We start from the raw sequence: 15871 nt of genomic DNA, 5'->3' as shown, positions 1-15871 counted from the left end.
CTTAGCAGCACCAACTTGTTCTTATATGGTAACCCAGAATGCAAGTAACACTTAGCAACACTAATCCGTTCTTCCATGGTAGTTCAGAGCATTAGTAACATTTAATCAAAATCATAAAACAACACTTCACAGTAGCAATCTTGTCTTCATCTGTAGTAGAGAGAGTACCTAAAGCACTTTAAGGAATCAACATGTTTTCCCGCTGTATATAAGAAAATAAAATAACATTTTAAGATACCAATCTATTTTTCATCTGTAGTAGAGAAGATACAAAATTATGGTCAAATGCAGATTCTATCCTTCATCTGTACTCATCAAAGTACATAACAGTTCTTTTCACAGAATCAGAAATACCAGACTTTGGCATTAAATTAAAAAAAGAAAAGAAATCTTTATACTACTCTAATGCATTTTCTGCCTGTACCATGCTGTAGCTGAAAAAACGTAAATTCTAGATTTCTGCTCTCTGCAGAACAAAATAAGCACATCTTGTACAAATTCTAATAACTGTATTTATTTGGTTGACACTGCTAATATGTCTTCTAAATCTTTCCATATAGTACACAAGATTATCTGATGGCCAATGTGTATCATGATGTGCTAAAGACAATCATATCATTAGCACAGAAGTCTTGTGACATCATGCTTGCTTTAAACATCTGTTGGTCCATATGTCTTTTGACATGTGTGCTTGAATTCAACTTCTGCTGGATGCATTTGAATGAAAGTGACTAAAGGCATCACCTGGTGCTTGAATGTTTCTGATGCTGTGTTGCTAAAAACAAAAAAAGATTTGTTTACAAATACTGTTATAATTTGAACAAATATTCTTGTTATGTTGAGAATATTAACCTCTTTGTTTTTTATTTGTGAGGTATTGGTTATGCTAACACACTTTAAAATGTTATTTTACTTTTTTTTTAAACAAATCTGTAAGCATTAATGAAAATAAGACATGCTGAAAGATGTAAATATAAATACTTCATCATGGGTATTAAATGTATATACCAACAGCTGAGAAAATTGGCTACTCTCCATCTTCCATTGTGAAAAAAATAAAGGTACATTATCAGGGGTGTTACGAGGAGAATAAACCATTGGTTAAATATAACCAGTTCTCAGTTAATTTAACAAAATAGTTTCCATTGTAATCTGTGTGTAAAAAGTACCAATATACACATGCATATATATATATATAAATAAATCAAAAACATTACAAAACGACTCAAAAATCAAAATTAATTTTTCCATTACCAGTCCTTGTTGTCATCATTAACACTCATAATAAATAATGTCTGTGGCCATAACACCCAAACATGTTTGGAATATTCCATCTATCAGACAAGATCCATATACCGATATCAAATTAGCCAGCAACTAAGGAAAATCAGTTAATGGTTGGGAATTGAGTGCTTGAACCCACAATGTTTCAGTTCCTACTGTCTTTTGCTGTCTGCAGGCAGTTACCCTTAATATCTAGATACAACTTTAAAGTAGAAATAAACCACCCTATATTTCTACAATGTAAAACACCCAACCTCCACCCTTTTATGAGATGTATAAAAAGGCTGCAGATAGCAAAAGACAGTAGGAGTTGAGACATTATTGGTACAAGAACTCAACTCCTAACCCTTAACTGATTTCCTTAGTTGCTGGCTAGTTTAACATCGTCGTCTGGATCTTGTCTGATAGATGGAATATCTCCAAAGTGTTTTGTTGCTACAGCCACAGATATTATCCATTGAGTTTTAATGATGACAACAAGGACTGGTAATGGGAATTGTTATTTTTAAGTCTCTTTGTAATGTTTTTGATTGATATTAATTGCCTTATTAATTGCTGATAAAAAAGTTGCTTGTTTCCAATTATTGTATTTAATAGCTTTGTAACTATTGATTTATTATATATGTACAACAGAAATACAAGCATACTGTAGGCGTAGAATGCACATTAAAGAAAACTATTAAACAAGACCTCAAGAATCCATAAATAATACAATACTACACGAACTGGTTATATCCTTGATAATTATAATTGTTAATAGTGAAACCAATACTAAGAAAACAAAACAAATATCAATACTTTCGTGTCCTAGGTTTCAATAATATATATATATATATATATATATGCAAAAATTCTGTTCAAACCATAGAGGAGTGAATATGAAATTTCACTTTAGGAAATCATATTCATTTTAAGTCAAATATCTTCCAAGTTTGGTTTATCAGGTTTTGAATACATAACACATAAATGTAATTAATATTGAAACCACTAGGAAAAATATATACAAATAGCATTTTATTTCATGATTTGTGTTGTTATGAAAACAATGATATTACACGACAGAGATAGTAATCATGTGTGACTTACCACATGACGTCGTCGTTCCACAAAAGTGGATAAACGTGCAGTTGACAAAACATGATTAGGCGAGCGATGTCCACCCTAAAAAAAAAAGGGGGGGGGGATTAACCTGAATTTTGTAAACAGGCATTAAATCCTCTTTTATTCTTGCTTCATATCCAAATACAACTGAATTAGAATTAACCTCAGTGATTCTGTATCAACAATAATGTTATAACACTGATTATGTAAGATTTTAATAACTTCATAAATCTTTGTCTTCCATTGACAGAAATGGGATTCTTTATGGCAGAAAAAAAAAACTGACAACAATGGTATGAAGTCACAATAACCTGAGAGAATACAATTACCTAATTTCATAGTTTCTTTAACATGGAAAGCTATGGACAGCAAAGCACAGGAGTCAGTGAGGTCAACTGACTCCTCCTCGTTTTATATTGGGTGTAAAATGATGGTTTTGAACCTCTTTCTTTTTGTTTGTTTCTTTGTATGTGAGTGTATATATATATACACTCACTAGCTCACATATTCATCCAACTAATCATTTCTATGGGTACAATCAAATGGCCTACTAATCGCTGGGCCTTACTCAGCCCAAGAGCATAAAAGGATTGATTTGCATTCATTTTTGAAGTCAAATGCAAATCTTTGCACTGGATTTGCAAACTTTGGCTCTTCAAGTCATTCAGATGATGCTGACATAATTCCTACATGATAGTCCAACTTAGTAACCAATAGCTTAGGTTTAACAAGCTTGCTTCTGAACCTTCTGGAATGTTTGAATTTGTAACAGTTGAAAATATGAAATAGTTCCTTTACCAATTTCATTCATTTCTGACAGTACATAATTTAACACTATAGAAATCAAAACAATTAACAGAGTACTAGGAAACCATTAGCAGATACTCTCTGAAAGATAATTCAGAACATCCTCTTAAGGTTTAATCAATAACTGTTGGGTTCAGTGCTATGATGGAACTAGCAATATGTACAGAAAATTTACTGGAATACAAGCAAAGATACATGAGCTTTGTCCATGGACAGTTTTTATTCATTGCTAAATGCACAGTTTTAAACTTGGCATCATATGATACATCATGATCTGTCCCACTGATACAAGATTATTAGAACCAAGAATGAGATATAAATAATGTAATCAAAGCATCACCAAAGAAAATAGTATTTTCTGGACAGATTAAACACAATCTTACAGATAAAGTTTCATCTCAACCAATTTAGCCTACTATTCCCTACTCTATATTCAGTTTTAACCAACTATGTTGAGATAATACACTCAGTGGGTGAAATTACATAAGCATATAAAGGTGATGCTGGTAGCGAGGCTGGGTGGATTGGCAAGCCGCCTTTGATACTTATAATGCTACATCAGTATGGAAAAGGTTGTACAAGTATTCTTACCATTCAAAGAAATCAGTACGTTATTGCAATTTCACCACCTTTCTGCTGTTGCAGCAAAAAACTGCTTTCAACCATCTAAAACAGGGATGGCCAACTTCTTTAAGCTTGTGGGCCAGTTTCTTACCTAAACTGTAGTCTGGGGGCCAAAATCACATGATCAAGTAAAGTGCATTCAAAATACTTGCTTAATTTAAATTCCTACTGTCTACTATAGACCCTCAGTTAATTATACTATTTTGAATGAATAGCTGAGTTAAAATTTGAAGAAAGTTCTCAGAACCATCATAGGACTGGTTTGGTCATGGTTTCATCTTCTGTTTTGCCAGTTTGGCCAAAATAAAATATGCTTTAAAAAATTGGAGCTAGATAAAATATTTCTGCAAGTTGAATCCAGCCTGCTGGTCAACAGTTGTCCAGTTGTGATCTAAACTCTCAGTTTTGGGAGTCGTAAAAAGAAGTGTCATGCAGTCATTGAAAAAAAAAAAAGCAGAATTTCTTAAACTAGAAGCCCCAAATTTGCCACACAGCAGACATCTGATACAATAACGAAGCAGTGATGGTAATCTTCACCAATTTATGTTACCAGAGAGGTCTTAACATTAAATATACAATGAATTTCTTGACACTTTAGCCAAGGCAGTAAAAGCAAGATCTATGCAACCCAAATTTGAAATGTTTGTGAAAGTAGAATAAATTATCCTAAAATGTGCTAATCATTAAGATATTTATAGGACAGCTTAGAAATAAAACTGACATTAAACTGACACTGATGGCAGATGTGACAAGGTTCAATTAACTATGCTACTTGAAGTAGAAAGAGGCAAACTTAAAGTAGCAACTATGACTCAAGTATGCCATACGTTTATTAGAGAGGTGGGACATGCAAGAATTCTGTCTCCAGACATTCTTCATCTCTAGCTACAAAGTTATCTGCAGAATGATCTTTTTAAGCATTGCACTGACTGAAGACCTGCCTTAGGAAAACAGTCTAGATATTCTGCATGTACACAAATAATAATTCATTCTACAAGAGTGTATCATGTGCAGATGTATAAATGTAAACATTTGGAAAATTTTAAAAAAGTATGAACATTATAAAGCTGGTATAATTGCAGACACATAAGGGAGGTTAATTAGTATTGTTTATTGTTAATGTAGAGTTCCATCTGATAAGGCAAATTAGTTTACAGTTTTGAAAAAACAAAAAACTTCCCAATGCACAAAAATTGCCTTTTTTTATTGTAACTGACTTTTAATTTTTTCAAATTAATAAACTGCTTTGACATACTGCAAATTATGAATATTCTATCTTTGGATCATACTGATAAAAAAAATTACATTTTTAAAAAGTTAAACAGTTATATGTGTTTTGTGATATTCAGCAAACTACCTGCACATTAATTTAATATAGACAATATATACAAGATAAATACAATTTTCCACAGGTATTTTTTTTCACAAGAGTAAAAGTTAAAAAAAAATGTTGCAAACTTATTATTATGAAGAAACAACTAAATTTGTTGAAGTAATATAAGTAAATAAATAATGGGTCAATCTAATTTTGTTTAATGCCTAACATGATAATGAATTTTAAATATGTAAAATCTGTTGATGGTTGGTGCTTTGCCCAAGATCTGACTAGGAAAGCTTACAGCACTCTTCCAGATTCAGCTGGATTGTCTGGTGCTGAAGGCATCAGAACCTCCCTCCCTCATCAAATACCATCTTATAATTTGATCTTCATCCCTCACTTTTAAAACTGTTTCACAGTCTTTACGTGATGCTATTTCCAAATGTTTACATTACTAATTTCTCATCTTGGGTGTTCTACCACATACTAGGAGTAAAATCTAAACTTAGAATTAAAATTATTCTTGATGAGCAGGCAAAATGTTTGAGTAAACAAAATAGTTTTGCTCTATAATTGTGGAGCACAAATGAATTCTTGTTAACACTCCAATTAACATTAAAACTCGACTATTCAACATAAAAATACATAAATTATTTACAGCCTATGTAAACCATACCGTTTAAGTAAAGAAATGGAATGCAAATACAGTAAAACTAACCTGACGTAACCAGAAATTTTGCAAAATATCTTCTGAAGATAATCTCCGGTGAGGTTCCTTAATTAGTAATTGGCTAATCAGGTGTCTTGCTTCTCTGGTGACATGAGCAAAATAATGGTTTGGGAAGGAAAAATCATTTCTAAGAATGTTAGAACATGTCTCCTCATCTCCTTCCTCCATAAAAGGAGAGACTCCACTGAGAAAGACATACAATACCACTCCTACACTCCTAAAGGACCAAACAAACACCCTTCTTCAATCACATCAATTATTCAGATATGGCATTTTTTTTATGGAGTAAAATATAACAAAATCAAATTGCTGTCTAAAATTTTGGACTAATACAGGATGATTCTAAAGAAAACTTGTATTTAAAATTATCATATCTTAAAAATAACTTATTTCATGAAAACAAAATTTCAACAGAGGCACACTAAAAATAATTTATTCTTCAAAATCATATGATACTGAATACCTAAACTGGTTAGATAAAAGTTAACATTTTTTGTATTTCTTTGTCTCTTTCAGGATCAATGTACACATATAATCCTTGTAATAGTTTCATATGGGGATTGGCTCAATATGCTAACACTTACTGATATCCTTGATAATGGTGAGTCAAAACTAGTTGGGCATTTTATATAGCTAATGTGTATTAATTTTAAAAATTAATATTTCCTATCACATTTCTTACTTTGTAGGTGTTACTGTGTCAGCACTGTGAAAGTTTTCCTTAGAATATATATATTTATATGGCAGGATTTAATAGATCAAACATAATTATTATTTTTAAATGTTAACCTCATAAATTCATTTTTTTTTTTAAAGTATTGAGAATCTGAAGTAACTGTGAAGTTTTTCTAGAATATATCTTTACAACTGTCATCATGATAATTTCAAAGCACAAATAGTCTGTTGGATAAAACCATAAATTTTCTAAAATAATTTAATTAAGATGAGTCAATAAACCATGCAAATGAGTACTTAAAGTAGAAGTTACTGCAAATGGTAAAACATAAAACCCTATAGATCTTGCAAAAAAACAAAACTACATGTTCAAACAAGTATGAAACTCATCTAAAATGGATACAATAAGTAAAAACTTAGTAAAATAAAGCAACATTGCTTTTAATATTCTTTTAAGGAAATACAAGAAAAACTAATAAACTGTTTGCAGAATTTACTTAAGCACATTAACATCACTTTATATGTGAAAGTAAACTGCATACAGCAGGATGGAGTGATGAAAAACCTTATTTATGAAGAAAGGAATTAAGTAGTCAAAAAATGTGAAATTCAATGTCATGGAGGTATATTGTGGATTTTATTTTTACTACATTAATAAAAACATTAAGGAGCAGATGAAAGAAAACATTAATTTTTAAGCTGCATGGGTACATATGATGCACAGAAAATCTAGTCTGTCTAAGATGTAAACAAACATTTTGGTTACTTAAATGAAGCACTAACACATGTTACTGCTTATGTACTTGAAAATATTTTTCATACGTTTCTGACTCACCAGATGTCAGTATAGTAGGAGACAGGTTGTCCTGAAATAACCTCTGGTGCAGCAAACTCTGGATTTCCCAGTAGTGTGTGGATATATTTGTTGCAACTATCAAGGCTGTGGGCATCACCAAAGTCAATTAGTTTTAAACAAGGAGATAACTGCTGGGTATCCACCATCAGATTTTCTGGCTGTAAACATAATGCATATATGCAAAAATGGTACATCTATTTTGCAGTTTACAGATACTACCTAACAACCACAAGTGTTTATATCCTTCATTAGATAGAACAAAATATAGTTTTATAGATATGATGAAACCTTTTTCAAATGCTGATATTTCTTAAAACTGAAACAAAAACTAAGCTTCCACAATGGAAAACATTTTAAATAGCCTGTAATTCTATTCATTCATATCACATTTCTATTACATAATATTTTGTCAGTAAAATCATGTATGTAACATTTTCAAAACTTACCTTAATATCCAAATGAACAATAACTTTTTGATGAAGATACCTTACTACCTCTACTAACTGGCGCATGAACATACAAACTGTTGTCTCATCATAACTGGTCTTGTCACAAATGTATTCAAACAGCTGTGGACCTTGGACTCTATGACACATAAATTATTAATTTTCATATTAAATTCTGTAACAAAGCAAGGAATTACAGAGCATTGTAAGTTTGATTAACATAAGTTTCACTTTTAGCAAAATAAGTTGAGTAAAATTTAACTGTAGTATGTATAACTTTAACTCATGTATTGTTTTCACACATGGTAGTTTACATATTTTTCACATAGGACATTATGTATGATCCACAGATATTAAGTTGTAGTCTTACAGTTTAAGAACACTTTTAAAGGCAGTTTGTTGTTCACTTCGTTTGTTTTAGTAAGACTCCAGTCATTAATTCTCAAATTATTTTGCCATGAGATGTGACAGTGACCTAATATGATCATATAAGATTTGCACACAACAAAAGTTTGTTATATACGTTTGTGTGTAGCAAGTGAAGGTTATTGATAAAACATGGAGGTAGCTCAATATAAAAGAGAAAATATCAAAAGAGCTAATATGAGATATGGTATCAAGACACACGGTAGTATGTCATGCAGCCAAACACAACCTGCTGCAGGACACACTGTGTGTTATTAATATGAGTGATAGTTTAGTGGTTTTCCACCTTCTGTATCTCAGACATGCCATACTGGACTTTTACTTCAAGGCAATCCATTAACAAATACCTGAGATATAAAAAATCCAATTTTGACTGAGTTTCTTCCTTTTTTTCTTTGCATCAGAAGTACAGAAACTTTATTTAATAGAAAAACATAACTTTTAATGATTTTTTTTCAAATTTGGTACACTAATAGATTGTTTACAACCTACAATTAGGAGTTGCATTTGGTGTAAATATAAACCACATGTGCAAAGTTATTCAACAAAAACTGCTCAAATCTGATGAAACTTTTTGAGCATGCCTATGCAAAAAGTCTTGCGAATTAACAGTCTAACATTTTTACTATAGCTTCACTTCCAAGTAAAAGTGGACAGTTTTTAGTTTTTTTGTCATTCGGATTAAAGACAGCTGATTTAGAACAGAAAAACTATAAGGTGAAAAGACGTACAGATACATAAATATTAGTTAGGCTAAGCAAAATAGATTATCAGTTTCTAGCTGAAGTTTTCAAAACAATCATACAGGTGAAGGGTTATCATTCATTATGAACTTTTAAGCACAAATTTACTACATTTTGTGGGAATTATCCTAATTAAAAGAGTGTTTAGTGTCAAGTGATATTAACTTAAGCAATTAGCATAAATAATGATGCTTGATACAGCTGTACTGATTGCATGGGGGTGATGACAAGAAACTGTTAATCTGAACTCTACTGTATTACTATAAAGAAAGCAACTAACACTGTTTTAGAGAGGAAAACTACCCTAATGTATTTTAAAGAATCTGTTGGTTCTATAAAGTAAAGGTCTGTTCCAAGTAATAGGGTTGTGATTCTAAAATTAATGTGGGTTACTATTGAGTGTCACTTTCTTACTTGCTGTGGTTTGTTGGTGTGTCATGATATACAGTCAAGAACACCTTAGGTGTGAAGAAAAAGGTGCGGCCAAACTGGTAGCTACATTAATAGAATTGATAAGAATTTTACCAATAAATATTCATTCATTGGTTAGCTTGGCCACATATTTTGTATTATCCACCATCATGCCCCAAGTTTAACAAAAATGCAGCATGGCTAACTAATGAATGAATATTTACTGTAAAATTCTTATCAATGCTATAAGTGTAGCTACCAATTTTGATTTCAATCCTTTAAGTCACACCTAAGGTGTTTTTGATTGGACAAATTTACAAACAGCAATTTAAGGTTATATCCATTTATGTCTAACAAATGATTCTTATAAACTTTTGCATAAAGGAAATGAAGATTATACACATTTCCAAACAGAAAGTGTACTACAGTTGTATAGATCTGTGTGTAATATAAAATACTAAAGTACAAATGGATAATGTAAATGTCCAGCTAATTAAAAATATAAAACTCTTAAAGATGTAGTAACAGTTGTGGAACATTATTATATGTTCCAACATTCAATAAAAACTACAGATGTAACAACAGAACAAAGTGAAGTGTTCACACATTTAACAATAAAAACCACCTACAGGTGTAGCAACAAAAAGTGCTGGAAATTGAGTACATGTTAAGACATCCAACAATATGAAGAATCTGCAGATTGAATGTAAGAATAAAGAGCCTGAGAGTGTAGTAAACCTGAAACACTTAACAGTATAAGCCACTTAACAGATGGAATATGAGAACAAAGGGCTAGAGAGTATAGTGGTATTATATAACATAAACTGCCTAAGATATGTTAAGATATTAAATCGTATAAACCACCTACAGATGTAGCAACAAAACAAAATGCTGTAGAGTGTAGTAAGTGTCTAGCGCTGGCACTAGTTGATGATGATGAAGATCTCGCAACATCAACAATTCCTTCTCCACTGTTTCTGGGTCTTGCCTCTTTTTACTGACAAACTTAGCTACCATCTACAAGAAATATAAAAATGCTCTGTTAAAATATCTTTTAACAAACAGAAATCCAGCAACATTAATCAATGCAAATTTAAAGCAGAAAATAGGAATTATGCATTATAGTTTTCAGAAGATTTTTTTTATCATTCTGCTTATTCAGTGTTTAATATTATTTTTATAACTTTATACATATATTAATGAATGGATTTTAGTCAGTTAGGAGTATTAACATATTTCGTAAAAAGGTGGTTACAGTTTCATTTATGAAACATTGAATGTTTTGAAATTCAGAAAACTCAAAGTTACCTTCACAACAAAATCTCATTTCACTCTGGAAAATATACTGCTTTTGAAAATAAAAAGAAGAAAATAACACAGGTCTGTTTCATTTAATCAGACAGAAAGTATAATAATGATATTCAAACATTTAGAATTGTCTATGAGAAAAATACCTCATAAAAAAGTGACACTTGTGTTTCTTATGACCTTAGATATTAAGTTTAAAACAAATAAATTTTTTAGTCAAAACCTTATTACAAAGTTTACATTATTTGAGTTTTATATCTGAATGATCTATAATAAATAAATACATGCTATTATATTATCATCAATAAATCAATTACTTTCTGTTATTTATTTACCTGGGAACCAGAAAGTTTGTGGGCACACCTCTTTACCACAGCAAAACGTCCTCTGCATTACAAACAACAAAAATTTATCTTATGTCTGTGAACACATTTTAGAATCTCTGTTTTGCCTAATGAACAAAAATGTTATCCAAAACTCATCAGATTGGAACAATATTTTGTACTTCATTTTTTTTATATTTGTTAGAAGGTTTAACTTTTTATTTAAACAAAGTGCCCAGTATCCAATGAACTCAAGAAGATCAAATGGTCACTCTGATAACTCATATCGAGATAGTGGGACAATTGGCAATATTAGAGTTAGAATAAATAAATATAAAAGATCAAATTGAATATATAATATTGTTAGATATACATGACCGTTTTAATGTTAGTATAGTGCAAGTGTTAAATTTAGTTATTTTTAGAAGTGTTAGTTTATCACAAGTTTGTTTATGTAACTGTGCGAATCATACGTTATGTAGTTCGACTGTTATAAATTGGCAAATATTGTATTATTGTGTCATGTTACTCGAACCTTCTAAGTTTTCGAGTATTATTCCATCATAATATCTCATACTACATGGAAAGTTCTAGGCCTCAGTTGGGCCATTTATAAATATGCATCGAAAATGTAGTTCAAGTTGAGACAAAGTTAGTAAAATAGTTAAATAGACCTAGACTGTGTATTTGTAAATTAAGCAGTAAAGAGCGTATTGAGTTTTTTTTTAAGCGAAATTATCACAGACTGTATCGTAAGAACAGAGTAGAGAAAAATAACTTGCCCTGTCAATTGTGTTCTAAAGTAATTGAACAAACCTGTGTGGACTTTTGACAAAAAAAGAATTATTTATAGCTATGGATACAACTGTGGTAACTATTAGTGCAATGTAAGTAACATTCTCCCAGATTGTATTGTAACAACAGAGCAGAAGAAAATAATTCATCTTGTCAATTGTGTAATAAAGTAACTGAACCAGCCTGTGTGGACTTTAAGGAAAAGAGACAATTATTTAAAGCTTTATATGCAACTGTGGGGATTAACTGTGTAACTAATATTTGTATATATGTTTGACTTATTTTAATATGGTATTTTAAAACAAGCAGACGGTGTGGTGTTTGTTTACTGTTGAAATTTATTGCCAACAAGTCAGGGATACCTACTGTACAGAATCTTGCCAACACATGTAAAAACCTGACAAATATCTGTGGAAAGTGGTGTATTGGATGTGTTCATCTATTCTGCTTTCAAAAAAAAATGACTTACAATTTCTATTAACTTATGATCAAAGTAAGCTACCTAATAGATCATAACTACACATCGACCTGGTAATGAAAATTAGCAAATTAAATATACTGTCCTCATATTTTTATTTATAAAGATTAGAATGTATTATTTCATCGGTTGGGTACCCTTGCTGTTAATAATATTTTTGTCTGCAAACCCAATAATATCTCATGAGGTTTGGTCAGCTTTAGAGATCTAGATTAGTCCTCAATTTATATACTAAGCTAACAATGCAAAATAATCCAGATAATAAGAATATCAAGATAAAAGAATAAAAATAAAATATATTTATTAAGCAATCTAACCAACACGGTTAACGAAAGTAAAATTACAATAGGAAGAGAGTATACCTTACTTATGGAACATATGAACACTACTAGTTAGTTGATGTACTTCTACAGATTTAATGTTCCTTGAAAAACTAGACATCACTCTATGAAAAACTTTACACAGTCCTCCCTAACAATGTCTGGAATACAAAACAAAACTAACTGTTAGTTAATCTTTTACTTACCTACCAAGCTCTTCCAACTCATCATAATTTTTGTGAAAGTCTTCTTTCCATCTAACACGTGAATGCTTCCTTGGAATCACAGAATTTCCTTTGGGTTCTGTGAAAATATAGTAACTGAAACTGCTGCTACTCTACATCATTTTAAAGTTCCCTGCAAATTGTTTTGACTATACTGTTCATTTTGTGTACAATAAGAGCAACTGATGGTTACATATGTATTAGGTCATCAAGAAATTAATGTTGCTTTTTTTTAGATGAAAAAACCAGAACACCTTATATATCAAAACATATATTAAATGAAATAGTCTCCATTCTTATCGATGATGCTTTTCCATCTTACAGTCGGATTGTTAATGCCCTGATTAAAGAAATCACTTGGCTTTGAAGCAAAAAACATGTCGATGTCCTCTTTAACACTTTCCACATTTGTATACGTTTTTCCATGCAAATGAAAAATATGGTAATTTGATGGTGTCATATCTGGAAAATATGGTGGGTGGGGGAGAACATCCCAACCCAACTCCATAATCTTGTGTTGTGTCAAATGTGCCACAAGTGGATGTGCAATGTTGTGGAGAAAAAGAACACCTTTCCGATTAACAAGTGAAGGGCATTTCTGATGAAGGGCTTGATTTAAATGTTCCAGTTGTGGACTATAGATCTCTGCATCATAGTTCGCTGTAGATTGAGGAGTTCGAAATGAATTACTCCTTCATGTCCCACCAAATCCAAAGCATCACTTTCTGTAGATGGAGTCCAGGTTTTGGAGTTGGAAGTGGTTTTTGTCTAGGACTTAGCCATTGTTTTTGGTGTTTAATATTTGCATAGAGAATCCATTTTTTTATCACCGGTGACAATTCTGTCCAAAAGTGGTTCAGGCACATTACGTGCCAGAACAGATGAAGCAACATTCACACGTTGGAAACGATGATCATCGTTGAGTTCGTGAGGCATCCAAACACCTTCTTTATGGACTTTTCACATATTCCTTAGATGTTTACTTATTGTTTCATGAGACAAGCAATTTCAGGGCCATTTCATGAGTGTGTTGTTTTGGTTTAGACTCAACAAGCGTCTTCAGAGCATCAATATCAATTCCAACATGTCAGCCCCTGTCATCACAGTTTTTAAGGTTAAGGTCACCTGAACGAAATTTGCTAAACCATTGTTGACACTTATCAAAGTTCCAAACATTTCCATAAACTTCTTTGATATTCTTTGTGGCTACAGAGGCGTTGGCATTGTTTCCCTTCTTGTATTCAAACAGCATTACATGCTGAATATGTGTCTCGTTGTGTGCCATCACTATAAAGGATTAGAGTATACTAAACTTTACACCTTATATAGGCTATACTAACGTGATGTTTAGGCGGTTCGTTTAACTATTATACATGATGTAAGTTTTATGGGGAGTGGTTAATGAAATTGTTCCAAAATGCAACATTAATTTCTTGATGACCTAATACTTTTAACAAAAAATTTTAATTTATAATTACAATGAACTACAAACAAATATTTATTTTGTATTTCATTTAATGAACTAAATTTTCTCATACAGTTACATGTAGAATTCACTGTCTTGCTAAACCATTTTCTGTTGAAGTTTATTTTTTTTGCAATTCAAATGTACATAAAAAGGAAACTTGAACAAGTATAGATTAATAGAAGATTTAGAAATTTTTAACTGACCTGACACAGGGATATAGACAGGGTCAGACTGCTGCCCAGGATCACTAATTCCAACCTCATTGTTAGCTGTGACACGAAACAGATACAACTGTCCCTCAGACAAGTCTTCTAGCACCTGAGAGCAGTTGGGTGCATAGGCTATGGCAACATTCCACACTGTGGAATCTAAAAGAAAGAGAGGTATAAAAATAGGTTAAGATTTGATAAATTAAAATTGAAAACCTTTCCCCAGAGGTAACACACATACACTTTTCATTTGATAAACGTGAAATCTACAAGTCTTATTTTTGTTGGTAAAAAATTCTCCTATACAACAGATACTTGAGAGGACAAAAACAAAATGTTGACATTATAATCCATTTATGGTAAGTACATATTATGAAGCAAAATGGGAAGTATTTTCTGTGGTAGATGAAACAAAGCAGTCAAGATTTGTTTAAACAGAAAGAATTGGCGAATATAAATGAAAATGTCCAGAAAACACAATGTAGTACTAGTTCTTTCTCTAAATTTTTGTATACAATAAAGTATACAAGTTACCTGGTTGAGAGTATTCAAGTGTGTAGGCTACCAGAGGAGAGTTTCCAGAATACAATGGGGGACTCCACTGTAAACACACAGTGTTACCATTAAGTTCAACAACATATGGTTTTCCAGGTGGTGATGGCTTTCCTGAAGATAAAAGAAAAATGCTAGAACATTAATATACAAAGATAAGTTTGAATTACACTAAATTTATAAAACAGTTTTAACAATTTAGAGATCAACATGAATTATCAGAAATGTTTCTTTTTCTTTTGATAACATTTTATGAAATGTGCTTTATTACAAAATCAGTGTGCACAAAACAAGTTTCATCACAAAAATGTGATTTCTATCAAAAATAATTTATAATGATAACTTTATATATACCATCTTATCATTACCAATGCTAGCCCTAAAAGCAATTTCTTTACATGATGTAAACTATTCATCTTAGTAAGTTCTTTAAGAAAATTCTATACACAGTAGAATATGGTCAGTGATGCTAGTTTATAAAGATTTCTGTATAAGGTACAATTTAATCAATTATAATAGTCTATACATTTCTTTACAAGTTACAATTTAGTCAATTATACTAGTCTATACATTTCTTTACAAGTTACAATTTAGTCAATTATACTAGTCTATACATTTTTTTTACAAGTTACAGTTTAGTCAATTATACTAGTCTATATATTTCTTTACAAGGTTCAATTTAGTAAATTATACTAGTCTATACATTTCTTTATGAGGTTCAATTTAGTCAATTATACTAGTCTATACATTTCTTTACAAGGTTCAATTTAGTC

General features: G+C 31.2%; 1 protein-coding gene across 1 annotated transcript in view; it reads right to left on the bottom strand.

Annotated features, from left to right (window-relative positions):
- Positions 1 to 11: 11 nt before the first annotated feature.
- LOC111086255 (triple functional domain protein-like) overlaps positions 12 to 15871 on the bottom strand; it is a 48593-nt gene continuing 32733 nt past the window's right edge. Inside the window, exons 9-18 of the mRNA XM_022388405.1 lie at positions 15081 to 15212; positions 14541 to 14705; positions 12852 to 12948; positions 11065 to 11116; positions 10290 to 10438; positions 7842 to 7980; positions 7375 to 7553; positions 5853 to 6081; positions 2371 to 2445; positions 12 to 775 (exon numbers count right to left, since the gene is read on the bottom strand). Of these exons, the coding sequence (XP_022244113.1) occupies positions 698 to 775; positions 2371 to 2445; positions 5853 to 6081; positions 7375 to 7553; positions 7842 to 7980; positions 10290 to 10438; positions 11065 to 11116; positions 12852 to 12948; positions 14541 to 14705; positions 15081 to 15212 (1295 nt within the window). The 3' untranslated portion in view covers positions 12 to 697. The remainder of the gene's footprint in view (positions 776 to 2370; positions 2446 to 5852; positions 6082 to 7374; positions 7554 to 7841; positions 7981 to 10289; positions 10439 to 11064; positions 11117 to 12851; positions 12949 to 14540; positions 14706 to 15080; positions 15213 to 15871) is intronic.

Source organism: Limulus polyphemus, unplaced genomic scaffold (assembly GCF_000517525.1).
Source record: "Limulus polyphemus unplaced genomic scaffold, Limulus_polyphemus-2.1.2 Scaffold958, whole genome shotgun sequence".
In the NCBI taxonomy this organism is placed as follows: domain Eukaryota; kingdom Metazoa; phylum Arthropoda; class Merostomata; order Xiphosura; family Limulidae; genus Limulus; species Limulus polyphemus.
This window is presented reverse-complemented; position numbering and strand designations above follow the sequence as displayed.